Source organism: Monodelphis domestica, chromosome 2, assembly GCF_027887165.1.
Source record: "Monodelphis domestica isolate mMonDom1 chromosome 2, mMonDom1.pri, whole genome shotgun sequence".
In the NCBI taxonomy this organism is placed as follows: Eukaryota; Metazoa; Chordata; class Mammalia; order Didelphimorphia; family Didelphidae; genus Monodelphis; species Monodelphis domestica.
This window is the reverse complement of record NC_077228.1, coordinates 26,418,218-26,438,652: the sequence shown is the minus strand read 5'-3', so window position 1 is coordinate 26,438,652 and position 20,435 is coordinate 26,418,218. Positions and strand designations below refer to the sequence as shown.

At 40.1% G+C, this 20,435-nt stretch overlaps 1 protein-coding gene and 1 pseudogene across 4 annotated transcripts in view; both read left to right on the top strand.

Moving 5' to 3' along the window:
* The window catches only part of ZFYVE9 (zinc finger FYVE-type containing 9), a 186,278-nt gene that overhangs the window by 72,434 nt on the left and 93,409 nt on the right, over positions 1 to 20,435 (top strand). For all 4 annotated transcript variants that reach the window (XM_056815136.1, XM_056815137.1, XM_056815134.1 and 1 more), the window contains 2 exons: positions 8,161 to 8,266; positions 12,952 to 15,035. In XM_056815136.1, coding sequence (XP_056671114.1) covers positions 8,197 to 8,266; positions 12,952 to 15,035 — 2,154 coding nt within the window. In that variant the 5' untranslated portion in view covers positions 8,161 to 8,196. The remainder of the gene's footprint in view (positions 1 to 8,160; positions 8,267 to 12,951; positions 15,036 to 20,435) is intronic.
* LOC100618415 (serine/threonine-protein phosphatase 2A 56 kDa regulatory subunit gamma isoform-like) lies at positions 2,709 to 4,198 on the top strand (annotated as a pseudogene).

Sequence of the window (20,435 nt, the reverse complement as noted above, 5' to 3'; positions counted from 1 at the left end):
AACATGTTTGTAATTATTGTCTAAATTATTTTTTCCAGTTCTGTTTCACTTTGCATCATCTCACCTGCTTCTCAATCTATATCATGTTTATAATTTTGTATAGCACTCTAATTCCACCACATTCCTTTTTTGGATAAAATTTTATTTTTTTCCCCATGTAAAACAAATTTAAACTTTTTTTACTCTTTTAGCCCCTAATTCTCTCCTTTCCTTCCTCTGAAATGGTACACAATCTGATGTATATTTTACATGTGAAATACTATAAAACATTTTCCCACATTAATCTTTTTTGTGGAAGAAAACAAAAAAAAAGGCGGGGGGAAGACAGTGGAACATTGTATACTTTACTCTGGATTCAGACTCCTATCAGATATTCCTCTGGAAGGAGTTAACATTTTTAATCATTGAGTCCTTTGGGATTGCCCTGGATCTTTCATTGGCTAAGCATATAAATTGTTCACAGTTGTTCATTGTACAATATTGCTATTACAGTGTACAATGTTCCCTTGGTTCTGTTTATTTCGCTCTGCATCAGTTGGTGTAAGTCTTTCCAGGTTTTTCTGAAAACTTCCTACTTGTCATATCCTATAGCACGTTAGTATTCCATTATAGTAATATACCACAATTTAAGCAACCATTCCCCAATTAATGGGTATCCCCTTACTTTTCAATTCTTTGCCACCACAAAAAGAGCTACTATAAATATCTTTGTACATATAGGTCTTTTTCCTTTTTTTCCTAAATGCCTTTGGGATAAAGATCTCATAATGCTATTTTTAGGTCAGAGAGTATGTACTGTTTTATACCCCTTTGGGCATAGATTCAAATTGCTTCCCAGAATAGTTGAATCAGTTAACAACTCCTCCAACAGTATATTTGTGTCTCAATTTTTTCATATCCCCTCCAACTTTCGTATTTCTTTTTTGTCCTAATAGCCAATCTGATAGATGTGGGGTGGTACCCCAGAGTTGTTTCAGTTTGAATTTCTCTAATAATAGTGATTTAGAGCATTTTTTAAATGTGACTAAAGATAGCTTTAGTTTCTTTGTCTGAGAACTGCCTTTTCATATCCTTTGACCATTTATCAGTTGGGAATGACTTGTATTCTTATACTTTTGAGTAATTTCTCTATATATTTGAAAAAATGAGACCTTTCTTAGAAGGACATGGAAATTTTTTTTCATCATTCATTACTGTATGTTATCCTACATCCTATTTTTCCTCCTATTTATCCTGCTCTTTCTCCTTTCATCTTACCAAACCTTAAAAATGTTTTGCTTCTGACTACAAGCTCTCTTGATTTGCCCTCATGTCTATCCTCCTCCTATTCCTATCCCTTTTCTACTCCTACTTTCCTTTAGGGTAGGATAGATTTCTATACACTATCAAGTGTGTATATTCTTATTTGAGCTAATTCTGATGAAAGTAAGGTTCAAGTAATTCCCTCATTTTCCCCATCTCCCTCTCTACTCTTTTGCAAAAAGCCTCTTTTATGTGAGATTATTTACCCCATTTTATCTCTCCCTTCCCCCTTCTAATGCATTCTTCTTTTTCACCTCTTCAATTTATTTTTTATATATCATCCCATCTTATTCAACTCAAACCCTTGCCCTCTGCCTAGGTATATTACCTTCTAACTGCCCTAATAATGAAAAAGTTCTTAGGAGTTATAAGAATCATCTTTTCAAATATGGATATAAACATTTTAACCTCATTGAATCTCTTATGGTTTCTCTTTCCTTTTACCTTTTTATACTTCTCTTAAGTCTTGTATTTGAGAGTTAGATTTTCTATTCAACTCTGGTCTTTTCATCAGGAATGCTTGAAAATCCTCTATTTAATTGAAGCTCATTTTCCCCCTTGAAGGATAAAATTCAGTTTTGCTATGTAGGGTATTATTATTAGTTGTAATCCCCATTTCTTTGTCCTCTGCATATAATATTCTAGGCCCTCCAAGCCTTTAATGTGGAAGCTGTTAAATTAAATTCTTGTGTTAACTTGACTATGGCTCCATGGTATTTGAACATGCAGTATTTTCTCCTTGACTTGAGAGTTCTTGAATTTGCCTATGATGTTTCTGGGAATTTTCATTTCAATATCTCTTTTAGAAGGTGAGGAATGGGTTTTTTGAATTTCTGTTTTATCCTTTGGTTTTAGATTATCAGGGGAGTTTTCTTTGAAAATTTTTTGAAAGATGATGTCTAGGCTTTTTTTTTTATCATGGCTTTCAGGTAATCCAATAATTTTTAAGTAATCTCTTCTGGGTTTATTTTCCAGGTCAGTTGTTTTTACCAGTGAGATATTTCACATTTTCTTCTATGTCTTCCTTTTTTTTGCTTTGTTTTGTTGTTTCTTGATGTCTCATTGAATCAGTAGCTTCCACTTGCTCAATTCTAACTTTTAAGAAATTATTTTCTTCATTGAGCTTTTGTACCTCCTTTTCCATTTGACTAATTCTACTTATTAAAAAGTTCTTTTCCATTGTCTTTTTTTTTTTAAACTAAAATGGAGGCTGTTTTCTTGCCTTAAGGAGTACATTGCCTTTCCTGCTGAAGCCTAGATGTTGACATGTAATAAAGCTAGGAGCAGGATGGTGGTGGATGCAGCTAATTCCAATGGGCCTTTCCAGCCCATGGCCCTTTTACATGTTAGAGTCCCCTAAGGCCAACTACCTGCTGGACATCACTACGTGGATGTTCTTTCAACATGTCTACAATGGAACTAATCATCTTTTGCTTTGAACCTGCCCCTCCTCTAAACTTCCCTAACATGATTGAGGGCACTACCATCTTCAAGGCATACAGATGTACCTCCTGATGATCAAGAGAAGCTTTTTATCCAGAAGTTACATCAATGTTGTGTCCTCTTTGACTTTGTTTCTGATCCACTAAGTGACCTAAAGTGGAAGGAAGTAAAACAAGCTGCTTTAAGTGAAATGGTAGAATATATTACACACAATCAAAATGTGATCACAGAACCTATTTACCCTGAAGTAGTACATATGTTTGCAGTTAACATGTTTCGAACATTACTACTGTCATCCAATCTCACGGGAGCAGAATTTGATCCAGAGGAAGATGAGCCAACACTAGTAGCAGCCTGGCCTCATTTACAGCTTGTTTATGAATTTTTTTAAAAGACTTTTTAGAATATCCAGAATTCCAACCTAATATAGCAAACAAATATATTGATCAGAAGTTTGTGTTGCAGCTTTTAGAGCTGTTTGACAGTGAAGATCCTCGAGAAAGAGATTTTCTTAAAACTACCCTTCACAGAATCTATGGGAAATTCTTAGGCTTAAGAGCTTACATCAGAAAACAGATTAATAATATATTTTATAGGTTTATTTATGAAACAGAGCATCATAACGGCATAGAATTGCTGGAAATATTGGGAAGCATAATTAATGGATTTGCCTTATCATTAAAAGAAGAGCACAAGATTTTCTTATTGAAGGTGTTATTACCTTTGCACAAAGTGAAATCACTGAGTGTCTACCATCCTCAGCTGGCATACTGTGTAGTTCAATTTTTAGAAAAGGACAGCACATTTACTGAACCAGTGGTGATGGCACTTCTCAAATACTGGCCAAAGACTCATAGCCCAAAAGAAGTCATGTTTTTAAATGAATTAGAGGAAATTTTAGATGTTATTGAACCATCTGAATTTGTAAAGGTCATGGAACCTCTTTTCAGACAACTAGCCAAATGTGTTTCCAGCCCACATTTCCAGGTGGCAGAGCGGGCACTCTATTACTGGAGTAATGAATATATTATGAGTTTAATCAGTGACAATGCAGCAAAGATTCTGCCCATCATGTTTCCATCTTTGTATCGTAATTCAAAGACCCATTGGAATAAAACAATACATGGTTTGATATACAACACATTGAAACTCTTTATGGAGATGAACCAAAACTGTTTTATGACTGCATGCAACAATTTAAAGCAGAGAAAATGAAAGAGAAGCTAAAAATGAAGGAACGAGAAGAAGCATGGGTTAAAACAGAAAATCTAGCCAAATCAAATCCCCAGGTACTGAAAAAAAGAGTAACATGAAAACATTTGGTGTTTTGTTAATGTCATTATAAGATCAAGTATTTGATATCATCTTAGAGGTGGGAAAAGAAACCAGTTCTACTAATAATGTATATGTACTATCTGCAATAAAAAATACTTTTAAACTTTGTAAAAAAAAATTCTTTTTCTCAGTGAATTTTTGCACATCATTTCCAATGTGGCCAATTCTACCTTTTAGGAAGTTTTTCTCTTCAGTCAGTTTTTGTGCTTCTTTAACCAATTGTCCTAGTATGTTTTTAAGATATTGCTTTCTTCAATTTTTTTTTTGTGCTTCCTTTACCAAGTGGTACCCCACCCCCAACCTTATGATTTTCTTGCATCACTCTCGTTTCTTTTCCCAATTTCTTCTACCTCTGTTTGATTTTTTAAATCCTTTTTGAGTTCTTCCATTAACTCTTTCTGGATTTGAGACTAGGTTTTTTTTGAGTCTTTGGATAAAGCAGTATTAACTTTGTTATAATCTTCCAAGTTTGTGTGTTGGCCTTCCCTGACACCAAAATAACTTTCTGTGTTGGTACTTTTTTTGTTGTTTTCTCATTTTCCAGCTTTTTTTTGTCTTTTAAACTTAAAAAACAAACTTTTACAGTGGGTTCTGTTTCTGTGGTGAAAGGGGTACCTGTCCCAGCCTGCAGGTTTTTTGCACAGCTGCTTTCAGAGCTAGCTCTGTTCTGTAAGTTTTCAGATCTTCCAAGGTGGAATCTTACACTCACAGCCAGTAAAAGGACACCTGTAATCTCCTTTTGACCTGTTGTCCAACCCCTTACTGTTTGTGGCAGAGAACTTTGGAAGCCATCACTGCCATTAAACCACCTCCGAGGTCAGTGCTGGCTTGTCAAGGTGGAGCTTGCCTTGGCTTGCCAATGCACTCTAAATTCCCACCATAGTTCAATACATCTTTTAAGTTATCTTGGACTGAAAAATTATTTTACTCCATCCTTTTATGCATTCTGCCACACTAGAATTCATTTTAAGGTGTTATATTAAAGTTGTTTTTAGGATAATTTGGTAGGGATCAGGCAGTTAGTATGCCTTCTCTGCCATCTTAGCTCTGCTCCCTCCTTTACATTCTTGTGTCATACCTTGTTTAGCCATTCTTTTTTTTTTTAGTTTTTAAAACATTATTTCATTTGGTCATTTTCATACATTATTCATTGGAAACAGAGATAATTTTCTATTCCTCCCCCCTGCCACCCCTCCCATAGCCGACGCTCGATTCCACTGGGTATCAGATATGTCATCGTTCCGAACCCATTTCCTTGTTGTTGGTATTTGCATTAGGGTGTTCATTTAGAGTCTCTCCTCGATCGTATCCCCTCAACCTCTGTAGTCAAGCAGTTGCCTTTCCTCGGTGTTTTTACTCCCACAGTTTGTCCTCTGCTTGAGGAGAGTGTTTTTTCTCATAGATCCCTGCAGATTGTTCAGGGACATTGGATTGCCTTTAATGAAGAAGTCCATTATGTTTGATTGTACCACAGTGTATCAGTCTCTGTGTACAATGTTCTCCTGGTTCTGCTCCTCTCACTCTGCATCAATTCCTGGAGGTTGTTTCAGTCTCCATGGAATTCCTCCACTTTATTATTCCTTTGAGCACAATAGTATTCCATCACCAACAGATACCACAATTTGTTCATCCATTCTCCAATTGGAGGGCATCCCCTCATTTTCCAATTTTTGGCCACCACAGAGAGCACAGCTATGAATATTCTTGTACAAGTCTTTTTCCTCACGATCTCTTTGGGGTACAAACCCAGCAGTGCTATGGCTGGATCAAAGGGCAGACAGTCTTTTATCGTCCTTTGGGCATAGTTCCAAATTGCCCTCCAGAATGGTTGGATCAATTCACAAATCCACCAGCAATGAATTAATGTCCCTACTTTGCCATATCCCCTCCAGCATTCATTACTTTCCTTCACTGTCATGTTAGCCAATCTGTTAGGTGTGAGGTGATAACTCAGAGTTGTTTTGATTTGCATCTCTCTGATTATAAAAGATTTAGAACACTTTTTCATGTGCTTATTAATAGTTTTGATTTCTTTAACTGAAAATTGGCTATTCATGTCCCTTGCCCATTTTTCAGTTGGAGAATGGCTTGACTTTTTGTACAACTGGTTTAGCTCTTTATAAATTTGAGTAATTAGACCTTTGTCAGAGGTTTTTGTTATGAAGATTGTTTCCCAATTTGTTGCTTTCCTTCTAATTTTAGTTACATTGGTTTTGTTTGTACAAAAACATTTTAATTTGATGTAGTCAAAATTATTTATTTTATATTTTGTGACTCTTTCTAAGTCTTGCTTGATTTTAAAGTCTTTCCCTTCCCAAAGGTCTGACATGTATACTATTCTGTGTTCACCTAATTTACTTATAGTTTCCTTCTTTATATTCAAGTCATTCACCCATTCTGAGATTATCTTGGTGTAGGGTGTGAGGTGTTGATCCAAACCTAATCTCTCCCACACTGTCTTCCAATTAGCCATTCTTTAGTGGTGGACATCTATTTTGTTTTCAGTTCTTTGATAATTCAAAAAGTACTGATGTAACTGTTTAGGTGTAATTTGAATCTTTTAAAACAATCATTATCTCCTTGTGGCATGGGCCTAATAAAGTGATCCTCGTGTCAGTGGTCATAGGCATTTTAGTCACTTGTAGCTATGTGATAATCAGCAAATGACTTAATCTCTCAGGTCCCTTAAGATTACAAGTTATATACTCAGTGTTGATTTCCATCAGTATTTTGCTACTCAGGGATCCCCATGTTGTTTTAATCACAAACCTAGACCAAAAAGAAAAATAAATTCAAATTATATGGTTGATGCTTTGTCTTTTCATTTGAACTTTTTAGGCTGAAAATACATTATATTTAATAATGCCAATTTTCATTTTGTTTAGATTAAGACTGTTCTCTTATGAGCAAGAGTTCAATTCCTTTTAATAGACATTAAGATTAAACACAAATTATATGCCAAATACTATGTTTTGGAGAGAGGAAGAGGGAGATGGAAAAGGAGAAGGGAGAGGAAGAGTGAGTGGAGAAGAGAGAAAAGATGAATCTGAATTGGTGACTTGATTGATTTGGAAAAAATCCTAGTTATGGAAATTCTATTAATGCAAGTTGGTACCTTCTCTGCAATTTATAATTTAGTTTCTGGATATTGCCTCCACCCAGCTAACTCTTAATACACAATGAACATAACAGAAAGGCACAAAACCACTTTGTGCCTGTGTCACTTTGGGGTGGAGGATAATTATCCCAGGCCTTTTTACCTATCCACATTTTGTTTCATGTTCTTTTTGTCCACGTTGTTTCATAAAACCTCTGGAACTTTTCCATATACATATATATGTATACATATATGTAAATAACTATAACATGAAACAGAGCTTGTTTTAGTGTCTAAGAGTTGTACAGAGTACACTGGGACCTCATCAGAGAGACTTCCTGCAGGGCTTATAGTGCAGAATACATTTTTGGACATGGCTAACGTGAGAATTTGTCTTACTTGACTATGAATATTTGTTATAAGAATTTTCTTTTTGCTTTTAATTGTTCCATGGGGTGAGGAGGAGGAGGAGAGTAGGAGGAAAAGCGAGTAAATGCCTATTAATCAGAAAAAATAACCTAAAATTAAAAACGGGGGGCGGGAGGATGGTTATCATCTACTGGAGGTATCAGGCAAGACTTGGTGAAGGAGATAATATTTTAGTTGGTCTTCAAAAGTAGTCAGAAGGGCTCTTCCTTTATAGGATGGGCATACTATGTTTTGGGAATGGTGCAAGTTAAAAATAGAAAGGCGGCTGAGAACAGCATTGTGTCCAGTGTGACAAGCTTTTCTAGCACCTGGGTGAAGATCATGGCGTGGTGAATTTTGTTGTAGTCATTTGGAAATAATTGCAATTGATTTAGTGTGTTTTGAATTTGTCCCCATTTTATACATTGTATTTATAATTTACAAAATTTATAAACATAAATATTTATTAAAATAGATTATGAACACATTATTCGTGTATGACTTGGGTTTGCATATTGTAGTGTTTTAATGATGCCAAGTTCAATACAAATTCTTGATTCTGCTTTACATTTTAGGTTTAAAAAAGTCACTTGAGTGGTGCTTCCTGACCAATGGAGAACTATTTCCAAGCAGAGGCATACAACCTGGATAAGGTTTTAGATGAATTTGAACAGAATGAAGGTGAGCACTTCCCTTGGCATCTTTGCATATTTATAGCACAAAGATGATAGCAGGATATTATAAGGCAACGCAGCAATCTTTAGAAAGCCTGGGAGCAGCGAAGCAAAAACTCTTGCTAGCATTTCCCAAACTTGCACAAATCAACTTTTCTTTAGTTGCTTTTTTAAATGTGAGCTTTGTATGAGAGCTGCCTACAACATGTGTGCATTGTTGTTGTATTGGCAACACATCACTGGATGTTGATTCTTCAGCAAAAGGAGAATTGTTTGGAAACCAAAATATGTTTGCTAAAACAGTTTATTACAAAAGGAATTTGGCCTCTGGTTAGTTGTAATAACTAATCATGGGATTGGAGACTAGATGATGAAACACATATCCCTCCTCTTGGTAGAGAAGTGGGCATAATGGGCATAGGATATTGCTCTCATTGTCAGGTGAGGCCCCTGGGTTAGTTGGTTTTACTTAACTTTTTTTTTCATTGTGAAAAAAGGAGGCTTCCATTTTGGAGGCAGGGAGTAGAAGCAAAATATATTGGGGACTGAGAGAGTGTCATTAAAACAATCAACACTAAAATAAAAATACTTGAGTAAATATAGTCACAGCACTCACTCTCTGAGTCTGCAAACTAATGGTATATTCCCTTGGGTCACCTTAGCAAATCTCAGAATTATTTGAAAGGATAAGTTAAGAATGATACTCCAATTCTTTGCCACCACAAAAAGAAATGCTAGAAATATTTTTGCATATATAGATCTTTTTCCTTTTCCTTTGATCTTGTTTGATCTCTTGAGTTATGGACATAGTGATGGTAATTCTGGGTCAAAAGTTATGCACAATTTAATAAGCCTTTGGGCATAGTTCTAAATTATTCTCTAGTGTCCAGGTCTAATTTTCCTACATCCCTTCCAGCATTTGACATTTTCCTTTTCTGTCTTATTGGCCAATCTGATAGGTATGAGGTGGTACCTCAGAGCTATTTAAATTTGCATTTCTCCAATCAAAAGTGATTTAGAGCATTTTTTCATATGATTTTTAATGGCTTGTATTCCTTCATTTGAAAATTGCCTGTTCACATCTTTCCCACTCCCCACTCCCCCAGCTTCCCAGCCCTCCCATAGAGACGTTCCATTCCCCAATCCTGGACATTTTTACTGATTGTACCCCAAATATTTAGTAAGTACTTGGTCTTTGCCAGGCACTCTGCTGAGCACTAGGAAGTCAAAAGACAGGCTCAATCTAATGGGGGAAGACAACCCAGAAAAAGAAGCTGAAGTCAGTACATTTATTAAGTACTCTTAACTTGCAATCTCATGATGGGAGAGGCAATATGTGAGGAACTATTTAGAAATAAGCTATATACAGGATAAATTGGACCTAATCAATAGAGAAAATGAAAAGGTTTGCTATAGAATTTGGGATTCTGGCGGGGATTTAAAAGAAACCAAGGAAGTCACCATTCATAGTTGAGGAAGGAGAACACGTCAGGCTGTGAAATAACCAGTGAACATGCCTGAAATTAAGAGATGGCATGTATATTTTGAGGAACAGCAAGGAGGCCAGGGTCATTGGCTCACAGAGTTAGGCAAGAGTATGGTAAAACCAAGAGTGGAAAGAGAGTGGCAGATTATGAAGAACCTGATCCCCAAATAGAGGATTTTAGATTTGATCCTATCTTTACTAAGGAGTTCCTGAAGATGATTGAATAGAGGCAGGGATATAGTCCGATCTGCTCTTAACAGGAAGATCAACTTGAAAGCTGAATGGAAGGGGGATTGGATTGGGGAGACATTTGTGATAGGGAGACCCATTTGTAAGCTATTGCACTAGTCTAGGAGTGAGGTGATAAGTACCTGCACCATGGTAGCTATAATTTCAGGTAAGAAAAAGAGACATATTAGAAAGATGAAATATATGCAAAGATGAAATCAACAAGTCTTTGCAATGGATTAGATATTGGTTGATGAGGAAAGTAAAAGAGAATAAGGAAAAGATGATGACAGTTAGGTTGTGAGCTTGGGGGACCTGGAAGAGAGTCATACCTTTTTGAGGGTTTGGAGAAGGAAAGGATTTGAGCTCCGTTTTGGACATGGTCAGTGTAAGATATTTTATAGGACATCCTTTTGGAGTTAACAGGCCGTTGGAGATTGAAGAGTTCAGCAGAGAGGCTTGGGCTGGCTAAGTAAATTTGGGAATCATCACTGTAGAAATGATAATAAAATCAATTGGCTAATAAAATCAGTGATTGAAACAATATAGAAGAAGAGAAGAGGGTCCAGGTCAGACCCTTGGGGGACACTGATAGTTTGTGGGGGTAACCTGGATAAAGATCTGGCAAAGGAGACTAAGAAGGAGCAGTCAGATGGGTAAGAAAGAAAACTTTCATAACAACATTGAGAGAGGAAAATATCAAGAAGTGGATGATCAGTAGCATCAAAGGCTGCAGAGAGGTCAGGAGGAATGAGGATTGATAAGAGACCATGGGGGGGAGAGGGGGGGGACGGACGGATGGAAGGACGGACAAGGAGAGAGACAGAGACAGAGGGAGAGAGGGAGGGAGAGGGAGAGACAGAGAGGGAGAGAGAGAGGGAGAGAGAGGGAGAGAGAGAGAGAGAGAGAGAGAGAGAGAGAGAGAGAGAGATTCCGATGAAATAATGAAGTCAGAAGAAAGATTGGAGAAGGAGAGTCCAGAAGAGAGTGGGAGAAGATGTAGCCAGCCTTCTCAAGGAGTTTAGCCTCAAAAGTCATGGCAGATATGGAATTAGATACATCAAGTCAGAGCTTTTTCTAGATGAGAAGGTTATGGGCATGTTTTGTGGGCTTAGGGAAGGAGATAGTAGAGCAAGAGAGACTGAAGTTAATGAGACAGAAGGGCAATCTGTTGGAGAGGACAGAATAGAATAGGATCACTGGTCAGTTAGCCTTTGCAAGGAGAAGGTATAGTTGGACTAGTCAATCATTGATGTTAAAACCAACTGAAATTGTGATTATGATATTGGTTATCATCTTCATTAGAGATGTTTTATTTCACTGTCTAAATTGTAAACTCTTTCTTAGTGTAATATATGAGCACATTGATATTGAAGCCTCCAAATAAATAATATGAATCAAAGGTTCAGAATGCTGATTATAATAATTGACTAATTAGCTAGCAGTAGTAAGGATAGAAAGAAAATACTGCAGTTTCTGATGAGCTAATTTGTTTACGTATGCATAACAAAATTACAACCTAAGAGATTATTATAGATAATCCAAGTGGTTTAAAATCATGGCACTTCCTCTAAAAAACTCGGTGCTATAGTGGCCAGAGCAATGAACTTGAAATCAGAAAGAAATGAGTTCAAATTCTGCCTTACACTCCGACCCCAAAACAGTTTCTTAAACTACAATTTCTTTAGCTGTAAATGAGAATAACATTAGCTTTGCTTCAGTCAGTTGGTAAGCATTTATTTAGTGCCTGTTTTGTGTCAGGCCCTGGGGATACAAAGAAAGCCAAAAGCTAATCCCTGACCTAGAGGAGCTGTCAGTTTAGTAGTGGAGAGAACATGATGAAGACTGCAGACAATCTGTGTCCTAGATAAGTAGGAAATAATCAGCTGAGGGAAGGCACTGCAACTAAGAGAGACCGGGAAACTTCATAGGGTGTTGTGGGAGAATCAAATAATTATGCAAAGTCTTTGGCAAATCTTAAAAGTGCTAATATAAATGTTTGCTATTATTTTGAGGATATATTACTTTTTAAAAAAGAGTATCTTCCATCATAAGAATATACTTCCTAGTTATCATTTGCCATATGTTTATTAAATTCATTCCATTTGTCGTAGTTCTTTAGAGGTAGAAATGACATTACAGGCCATCTAATCTAACCCCTCACTTTCTAAGTTAAGCGATGTAGACTCAGCAGTACCACTGAGTCACACAGGTCTCACTATCTTGCTACTCTTAAGGGTTGAGAAGTATCTTTAGAATATTTTAGTTCATTGGCTTCTATTTTATAGATTGGAAAATTGTGCCTCAAGAAGAGAAGTAAGAAAGATGTAGAGCAGAAAGATGGTGATTTTTAGTCAGCAGAGACTAGAGTTTGACTCTTGCTTCCCACATTTATTCCAAGTCACTTCACCCTTAGTGTCCCCATCTAGAAAAAATGTATAGAAAAATTTTAGTTTCTATTCACTAGGTTGTTGTGAATAGATAGTAAGCTAATATTTACCAACTTCTTTGTAGTCTTAAAGCTCTATATAAATGTGGGCTACTATTATTATTGCCCAAACTATTGACAGAACTAGACTAAAACTCCAAGCTCCTCAAGTTCCTTCTTAGCATCATGCCGCCCCTGTGTAACGGAGATTCTAGTCAATAACTGTCTGGAACATATTAGGATTTGCTAGAATTCAGATCCTGCAAATCATAACATTCTAAACTTTGCAGCCAAGTTTTAAAAATGTTTTCTTGGTACTTGCAGCGCTCTAGGATAGCAAATAAGACCCTAGGGCCAAATTGAGCTACGAATGTTGCGGGCTCTAGGATTTTTAACGGTTCCCCTGTTTGGTTAAGGTTTAGAGCATATGAGTTTGGGGAAGACGTTTAAATGTATTTTCTCATCTTTTGCCAAGAATTATCAAGCATTTTTGTCTTCCTAGCTTTATTCTTCACCAACTTACTTGCCCTTTAAACCATTTATTTTCCAGATGAGACAGTTTCTCCTGCATTATTGGATAAAAAATGGAATCAGCTTCTAGACCCTCATCTGCTGTCATTTAGCCCAGCTCTGACCAGTGTGAATGAAACAGCACTTCCCAGTGAGTCGCAGCGGACACAGAAAACGTTCTCTCGGTCTCATCCCACTCTCCTTCCATCTGTGGAAGGGGGGGACCACTGTCCTAATGGAAGAGAGAGTGCTCTAGCCCCGGACACCTCCACCATGTGCATTGACGATCAGGCCACTGCAGAAGAGCAGCTCCTTCAGAGCAGCAGTCCCTGGGAGGACCAGTGTAGTGCCGGGGAGGCAGGAGAGGAGAAGCCGGGAAATAGAGACAGTCTGTCCGAAGAGAACAACATTCTTGTGGTGGCCGTCATGCATAATTGTGACAAAAGGACACTGCCGAGTGCACTGGATTGCAACAACTACAATAGCCATTCTCTGATGGATACTATTAGCTTTACACTGGATGCCGAGCATGGACAAAACGACCCCTTTAGTGCTGCTGTGAACGGGGCGGAGGAGAAAGACACAAACACAGAGAAGCCCGGGCGACAGCCGAGCCAGCGGCATGCCAGGGACGATCCCGTTGGCCATCTAGGCCCTGTTTCACCAGAGAAGCAGGCTCGTGTCCGTCCCCCTTCTCCTTTAAAAGATGATATTGATTCACGCAGAGACCCTCCCGCTTTGGGAGCTGCGAGTGGGGGGGCCGGGGCGCCCCCGTCACCCAGAGCTGGTCCTGCTGCCGATGAACAGGACAGCTGTGTGCCAGTCGAGGCTCCTGCTGGGAGAAGCGGCTCTCCCGGGATGGAGGTGGAGACTACAGATGGCTCTACTCATCTGGGCGGGAGGCTTTCCATAGAAGAGGAGCCTCCGGAGGAGGGAACGGCCGCAGACCCCTTCCATGGGCTCCCTCTGGGCCCCGACCGGCTGAAAGGGTCCGAAAGCGATGCTTGCCGCGAGCAGCTTTCGTGTGGGCTCGCCCCAAAGGACGCCAAAGGAGAGGAAAGTGAAGGCTGTGAGCCCGGACAGACTCCAGATCCAACAGAATCCCTTGGTCCAGGGGGAGGCGTTTCAGCCTCCGAGGAGGCAGCTCATTGGGAACTGACTGAGCTGAGTGGAAAGAGTAGCAGCCCGACGAGCGGCCAGCCCGAGAGGCTTCTGCCACGGAGCCCGCCCAAGCAGGCTTGTTGTGATGGTGGGGAAAACGGGGAGGCCCTGGCCGAGGCGGGCGTCCGTCTAAAAGGCACGTGTCTCGAGGAGCTCGAGGGCTATGGTTTCCCTGCTGTTCTGGACGTGCCGGCAGCAAATTCTCTGTCTAATGGTTGTGATTCCTATGGAATGCTGAACCCAGTTATCGCTTGTATTCCAAAGACTTTGCCCTCCAAGGAAGATTCAGTCACAGAGGAGAAGGAGATCGAGGAAAGCAAGTCGGAGTGCTACGGGAGTGTGTATGAGCAGAGAGGACACGAGGCCTCGGAGGGCAACGGGCTCGGCTTAAGCAGCACGAGTGACCAGACGAAAAAAAACTCTGCGCGCCCTCTCTGTAGCCAGGGCTCGTCCGGCCCGGGCCAGTTGTCCCCGCCAGGAGCGGCTGCCGTGCCGCCTCTCAGCGTTCCCTTTGGGGGTGCCAGGCCGAAGCAACCAGCCAATCTCAAGCTGCAGATTCCAAAGCCATTGTCAGAACACTTGCAGAACGATCCTCCTCCTCACGGCGGCCCCAGCGCGAAAAACAAAAACGGGGGGTTTGGGAAGGCCAAGTCGGGGGAGAGCTCGACGGGAGCTCCGTTCCCCAATGAGACGCTTCATTCCGCCGGTGCCGATGCAAATGGTGAGCTGGGAGAGGAGTATGAGGCTGTGGTCTCTAGGAGTCCGTGCCTTGCAGTGGCCTCAGACAGTCCTGACAACGATCTCAGAGCCGGTCAGTTTGGCGTTCCCACCCGAAAGCCGTTCACCACCCTGGGCGAAGTGGCTCCCGTGTGGGTCCCCGATTCCCAGGCGCCAAACTGCATGAAGTGCGAAGCCAGGTTTACCTTCACCAAGAGGAGGCATCATTGCAGAGCATGCGGGAAGGTAAGGCTCGCTTGGGATTCAGACAGAAGCCTCATTTTGTTCTCATTTTTCAAGGGGAAGAGGTGAACTTATTCGTTGTTGTTATGGCAACCAAGGACTTCTAAGAAGTCCATCAGGAAATGAGTTAATCCCAAGCATGATTAAGCTTGCCTTCTTATTACCTACTTTGTGCAGGCAACAAAGTGCGGGGCAGCATAATTGCAAATACACACGGACCTCGTTTCCTTTGCTGGGATTTAAACAAATTCAGTTGCATAAGTAACAAGAATCGAGGCAGTGTTAACTCCATGGTTTTTCTATAACTACATGCTTGGTGAAATGATCCATTTAAAAATAAGGAATCCGGTCATTCTTACTGCTTCTCTCTCTGTCTCTCTGTCTCTGTCTGTCTGTCTCTGTCTCTGTTTCTCGGTCTCTCTGTCTCTCTCTGTCTCTCTCTGTCTCTCTCTGTCTCTCTCTGTCTCTCTCTGTCTCTCTCTGTCTCTCTCTCTCTGTCTCTCTCTCTCTGTCTCTCTCTGTCTCTCTCTCTCTGTCTCTCTGTCTCTGTCTCTCTCTGTCTCTGTCTCTCCTCTCTCTCTGTCTCTCTGTCTCTTCTCTCTCTCTCTGTCTCTGTCTCTCTGTCTCTCTGTCTCTGTCTCTCTCTGTCTCTGTTTCTCTGTCTCTCTCTGTCTCTCTCTAAATTATAAAAGAACACTGACTTGGAAATTTTTTTTGACTGATTTGATTTAAATTTCAAAATTCTTGTAGAGCTGAGAGTTATTCATGTCTGAACTCAATTTTGCTTTTTTATTTCTCTTACAAGTAATTTGCTGGAATACTGGTCTACATTGTACATTTCTACACACATTGCTTCATCCTTTTGACTTTCTTTACCTTAGTCTGGCAAGACAACAAAATGCAGCGTCCCAAAGTTTTATTTCTGCTGAAAACGGTGACCTCTGATGGGTTCGCGTCCCATTGTTTACTCTCAATCTGGCTTAGCCCATCTGCCAAGATGCTTTTCCCGGGGTGTGTATACTGGGCATATTCTAGCTTCTTGGAGCCAGAGGTGAGGGTTAAGGGTCAGGTAGACACCAGAGGTGGATGAGCATCCCTGAAAAGAGCTCACAAGCCCTCCAACCAGAGCTGCTACTCCTTCCTTAACACTCATACACCGTGATGGGTCAATAGGAAGTAATCCAAAGGATTTCAGTAGAGGAATGAAGTGACCAAATTTATGCACTAACTAAGAAGATTTGTCTATGGTCTAGACCTGTAAATGAAGATATCATGAGGTTGTGTAGAGCACCCTGGACTCTTCTCCAAGGGATGGAATGCAAAGGAAAAAAAAACCCCGAAGAAGCTATGTAATTTATAAATTAGGTGATCTACCTTGCAATTATTGAGCAACTAAAATTTAGCATATCTACTCTGCAAAACTGAGCTAGCTAGGGGGAAACTGGGTGGCTCAGTGAAGTAAGAGTAAGGCCCCGAGATGGGAGGTCCTGGGTTCTAATCTGGATTTGGACACTAGCTGTGTGACCCTGGGCCAGTCACTTAACCCCCATTGCCTAGCTCTTACCATCATCTGCCTTAGAACCAATATACAGTATTGTTTCTGAGATGGAAGGTAAGGGTTTAAAAAAAAAAAAGATTGAGCTAGCTAGCTTACTAATTCTGTATTTGAAAATGCACCAGGCCATTCCCTCCAACATTATTGAGCACTTGTTACACACCGACACACATTCATTCTCTCTTTCTCCCTCTCCCCCCCCCCCCACTTTCCCTCCTCTCTCCTCTCTCCCTCTCCCCCAACTTGGCTTGGAGGTCACATGAATATAAATTGGAGGAGGCAGCTGGGTGGCTCAGTAGATTCAGAGCCTGACCTAGAAATGGGAGTTCCTGGATTCAAATTTGACCTCAGACACTTCCTAGTGGTGTGACCCTGGGCAAGTCATTTAACCTCCTTTACTTGGCCCTTATCACTCTTCTACCTTGGAACCAGTACACAGTATTAATTCTAAGAAGGTAAGGGTTTAAAAAAAGAAAAGAAAAAGTAAATTGGATGGGGAGCATGCATTTAAACAGATGAATATGCACTTGAGCATATGATTCCTATGATGGCTATATGGTTCCCTCCCTAATTTGGGGCTTGTAGGACTCCTACTTTGTAGGCCACATGGGGAGATCAGTATTGGTTTGATCCTTTGAGAAGAGTCTTGGGCATAGGCTGTATTTTTCTGGAACTCTCTGCTTCCAGTTTGGAGACTTATTCCAAATTGGAGGTAATCGCCCCACCCCACTCCTTATTTCTCTCTTAAAAATTTTTTTTAAATGTAATAACAAATTTCCACATAAGTTTTCCAGACTTATATGATCCATATTGTCTCCCTCCTTTCTTCCCTTCCCCCTCCCAGAGCTGACAAGCAATTCAATCTGGGTTATACTTGTATTATCACACAAAACATTTTTATATTATTCATTTTTGTAAGTGAATAATATTATAAAACTAACCCCCCAACATATACCCAAATAAACAAATGACAAATCACATGTTTTCATCTGTGTGCCTATTCAAGAGTTACTTCTCTGGAGATGGATAACATTCTTTTTCATAAGTCCCTCAGAATTGTCCTGGAAGCCGAGTTGGGATGGTAGTGAGAAGAAACATTTTTGCCTCACCCAGCACACCTCCTTTATAACAACCTACAAAATGTCCAGTTTAAATTCTGATTGGAAAAGTCAAGTTAAAATCACAGTGAGTCATTTTTCTAGCCCAGAGCAGCTTAGGAAGACAGAGATCTATGGATACTGGGATAGGGACTCTCCAGGATCACAGTGTGATGACAGTGGTGGTGGAGAGCATTCTAGCAACCAGAAAGAGAAAGGAAGCTAAAATAGAGTGTGAGAACTGAAAGCACCGGGGTATTTAGAAATCTCAGATAATCCTTGAACTACTGCCAGGTGCAGAACTGGTGCAGTCTGGCAGCTCTGTCACCCATTCCTCAGGTCTGGTTTACATATTCAGGGCAGAGATTAGCTGTTGTGTGCAGGGACCATAGCTTATTACTGATCAGAGAACAAGTTCTGGAAATGTAGCTGTGTGGCTCTGAGTCAGGAGCAGATGGATGACTCGGGGCTAGCACTAACATAAAGTCCAAAGAGAAGAAGTAGGCTGAAAAAATGAGTAAACAAAAAGAGTTTCTACCATTGAGAGCTACTGTGATGACAGAGAATCTCAAGGCACAAACACAGAAGACAGTAACTTGAAAATCTCTATAAGGAAAGTCTTCCTTCTATGAAGGAAAACCTTCCAGAAAGAATGGAGATTGAACATAAACTCAACAGGAATTTCTAGAAATTAGAGATTAAAAAATGAAGACCAGATAAGAGTAGTTGAGGAAAGATGGGAAAAAGAAATGAGAGCTATAAAAAAAAGTTATGAGAAGAGAATTAAAAGCTTGGTTTAAAAAAAGGTACAAGACTTAAGAAAATGACTTTTTGAAAATTAGAATTGGCCAAGTGGAAACTAAAGACACCATGAGATGTCAAGAAATAATAAAACAAAATCAAAAGACTGAGAAAGATAGAGGAAAATATGATATACTTCATAGGAAAAACAACTGACCTAGAAAATAGATTGAGGAAAGGTATTTTAAGAATCACTGGACTACCCAAAAACCACAAATAAGAAAAAAGTCTAGATATCAATTTCAATTAATTATTATTATTATTATTATTTTAAACCCTTACCTTCCGTCTTGGAGTCAATACTATATATTGGCTCCAAGGCAGAAGAGTGGTAAGGGCTAGGCAATGGGGGTCAAGTGACTTGCCCAGGGTCACACAGCTGGGAAGTGTCTGAGGCCATATTTGAACTTAGAACCTCCTGTCTCTAGGCCTGGTTCTCCATCCACTGAACTACCCAGCTGCCCCCTCAATGAATTATTAAAGAGAACTACCCAATTATCTTAGAACCAGAGGGCAAAGTAGGACTTGAAAGAATCCAATGGTCACCTCCTAAAAGAAACCCCAGAATGAAAACTCCAAAATGAAAACTATTATATCTAAAATCCAATGCTTTAGGGTCGAGGAGAAAAATATAAATTTCCAGAAAGAAACAATTCAAGTATGGCTTAACTACATCAGGATCATCCAAGATTTAGCAGCTACCATATTGAAGAAATGGCGAGCTTGGAATACAATATTTCAGACTGAAAAGGATCCAGGCTAATAACCAAGAATATCCTACCCAATAAAACTGAATATGCTTCTGGCCTTGCTACCACAGTGTCCACTCCTGTTCCTTTTCCCTGCCGCCACCACCACCATTAGATGCTGACCACTAGCCAGTGACTGGTAGATAAACCCAAGAGGTCCTGGAGACACAGCATGCCCCACACCACTGTACCTGTGTCTAGCTGTGTCCCTACAGCCATCTTTTAGGAAAACCACTCCTCTGGACAAAGACTCAACCGTTCCTACTAACTGTGATACCACTGGAAGGCAAGCTAGTTTAGCTGAAGCAGCGAGGCACTCTGAAGAAGATAGGAGGCAGCGTGTGCCAGTAGTACTAAACTAGCGCTACCTCCCCGTACACCTTACTGGCGATAGAGAACCAGGAATGGCAGCATACCCCAGACCATTACTTCCCAGCAGCCGTGGTCCTAAGGAAAAAGCCGTAACTCCTGAAGCCTCAGAAAAGACAGCTCTACCCATACTCAAGTGGTTCAACATCAGAAACTGAAGGGATTTTGTCAGTGGAGATAATAGCAGAGAAGATGCTTTGTTGCTGTACTCTCAGGATCTTTCCACCTGGGTGGAAACTGAAACCTGTATTTGTTGTCTTTACAATGTGCGCCCACATGCATCTGATAGGACCTCTTTATCTATTCTTCTTCCCCTTCAAAATTGGAGCTCCTGGAGAGCAGGAACAGCCTTATTTTTCTCTTTCTATCCCCTGTGCTTAGTATAATGTACGTAATGTACTTGCTGAGCTTTCCCTTTCATTCGTTTCAAGAAATCTTTGCTTCATGTGCATCCCTCTCACCTGGCACATCTGTTACTTAGCCTGTACTTCAAGGAAATGACAGGAGAAGGACCCATCTATGTATACAAAAACATTTATAGAAATCATCTTTGGTGTAACAAAGCCCCGCCAAGGGGGTGCTTGTCAATGAAGGGATTGCGTAATAATAATAACGATGGCAAGCATTTCTACAGTACTCAGGTTTGCGAAGTGCTTTGCATAGGTCAGTTAACTCATGTGTTCTTCTCAATGACTCCTGAGGTAGGTAGGTGCTAGGACTGTTCCCATTTTACATATTAGGAAATCAGGCACAGAGAGAGGTTAAATATCATGTCCAGGGTCGCAGAGCTAGAATCTGAAACAGAATTCCAGCTCAGCTATTCCAGATTCCA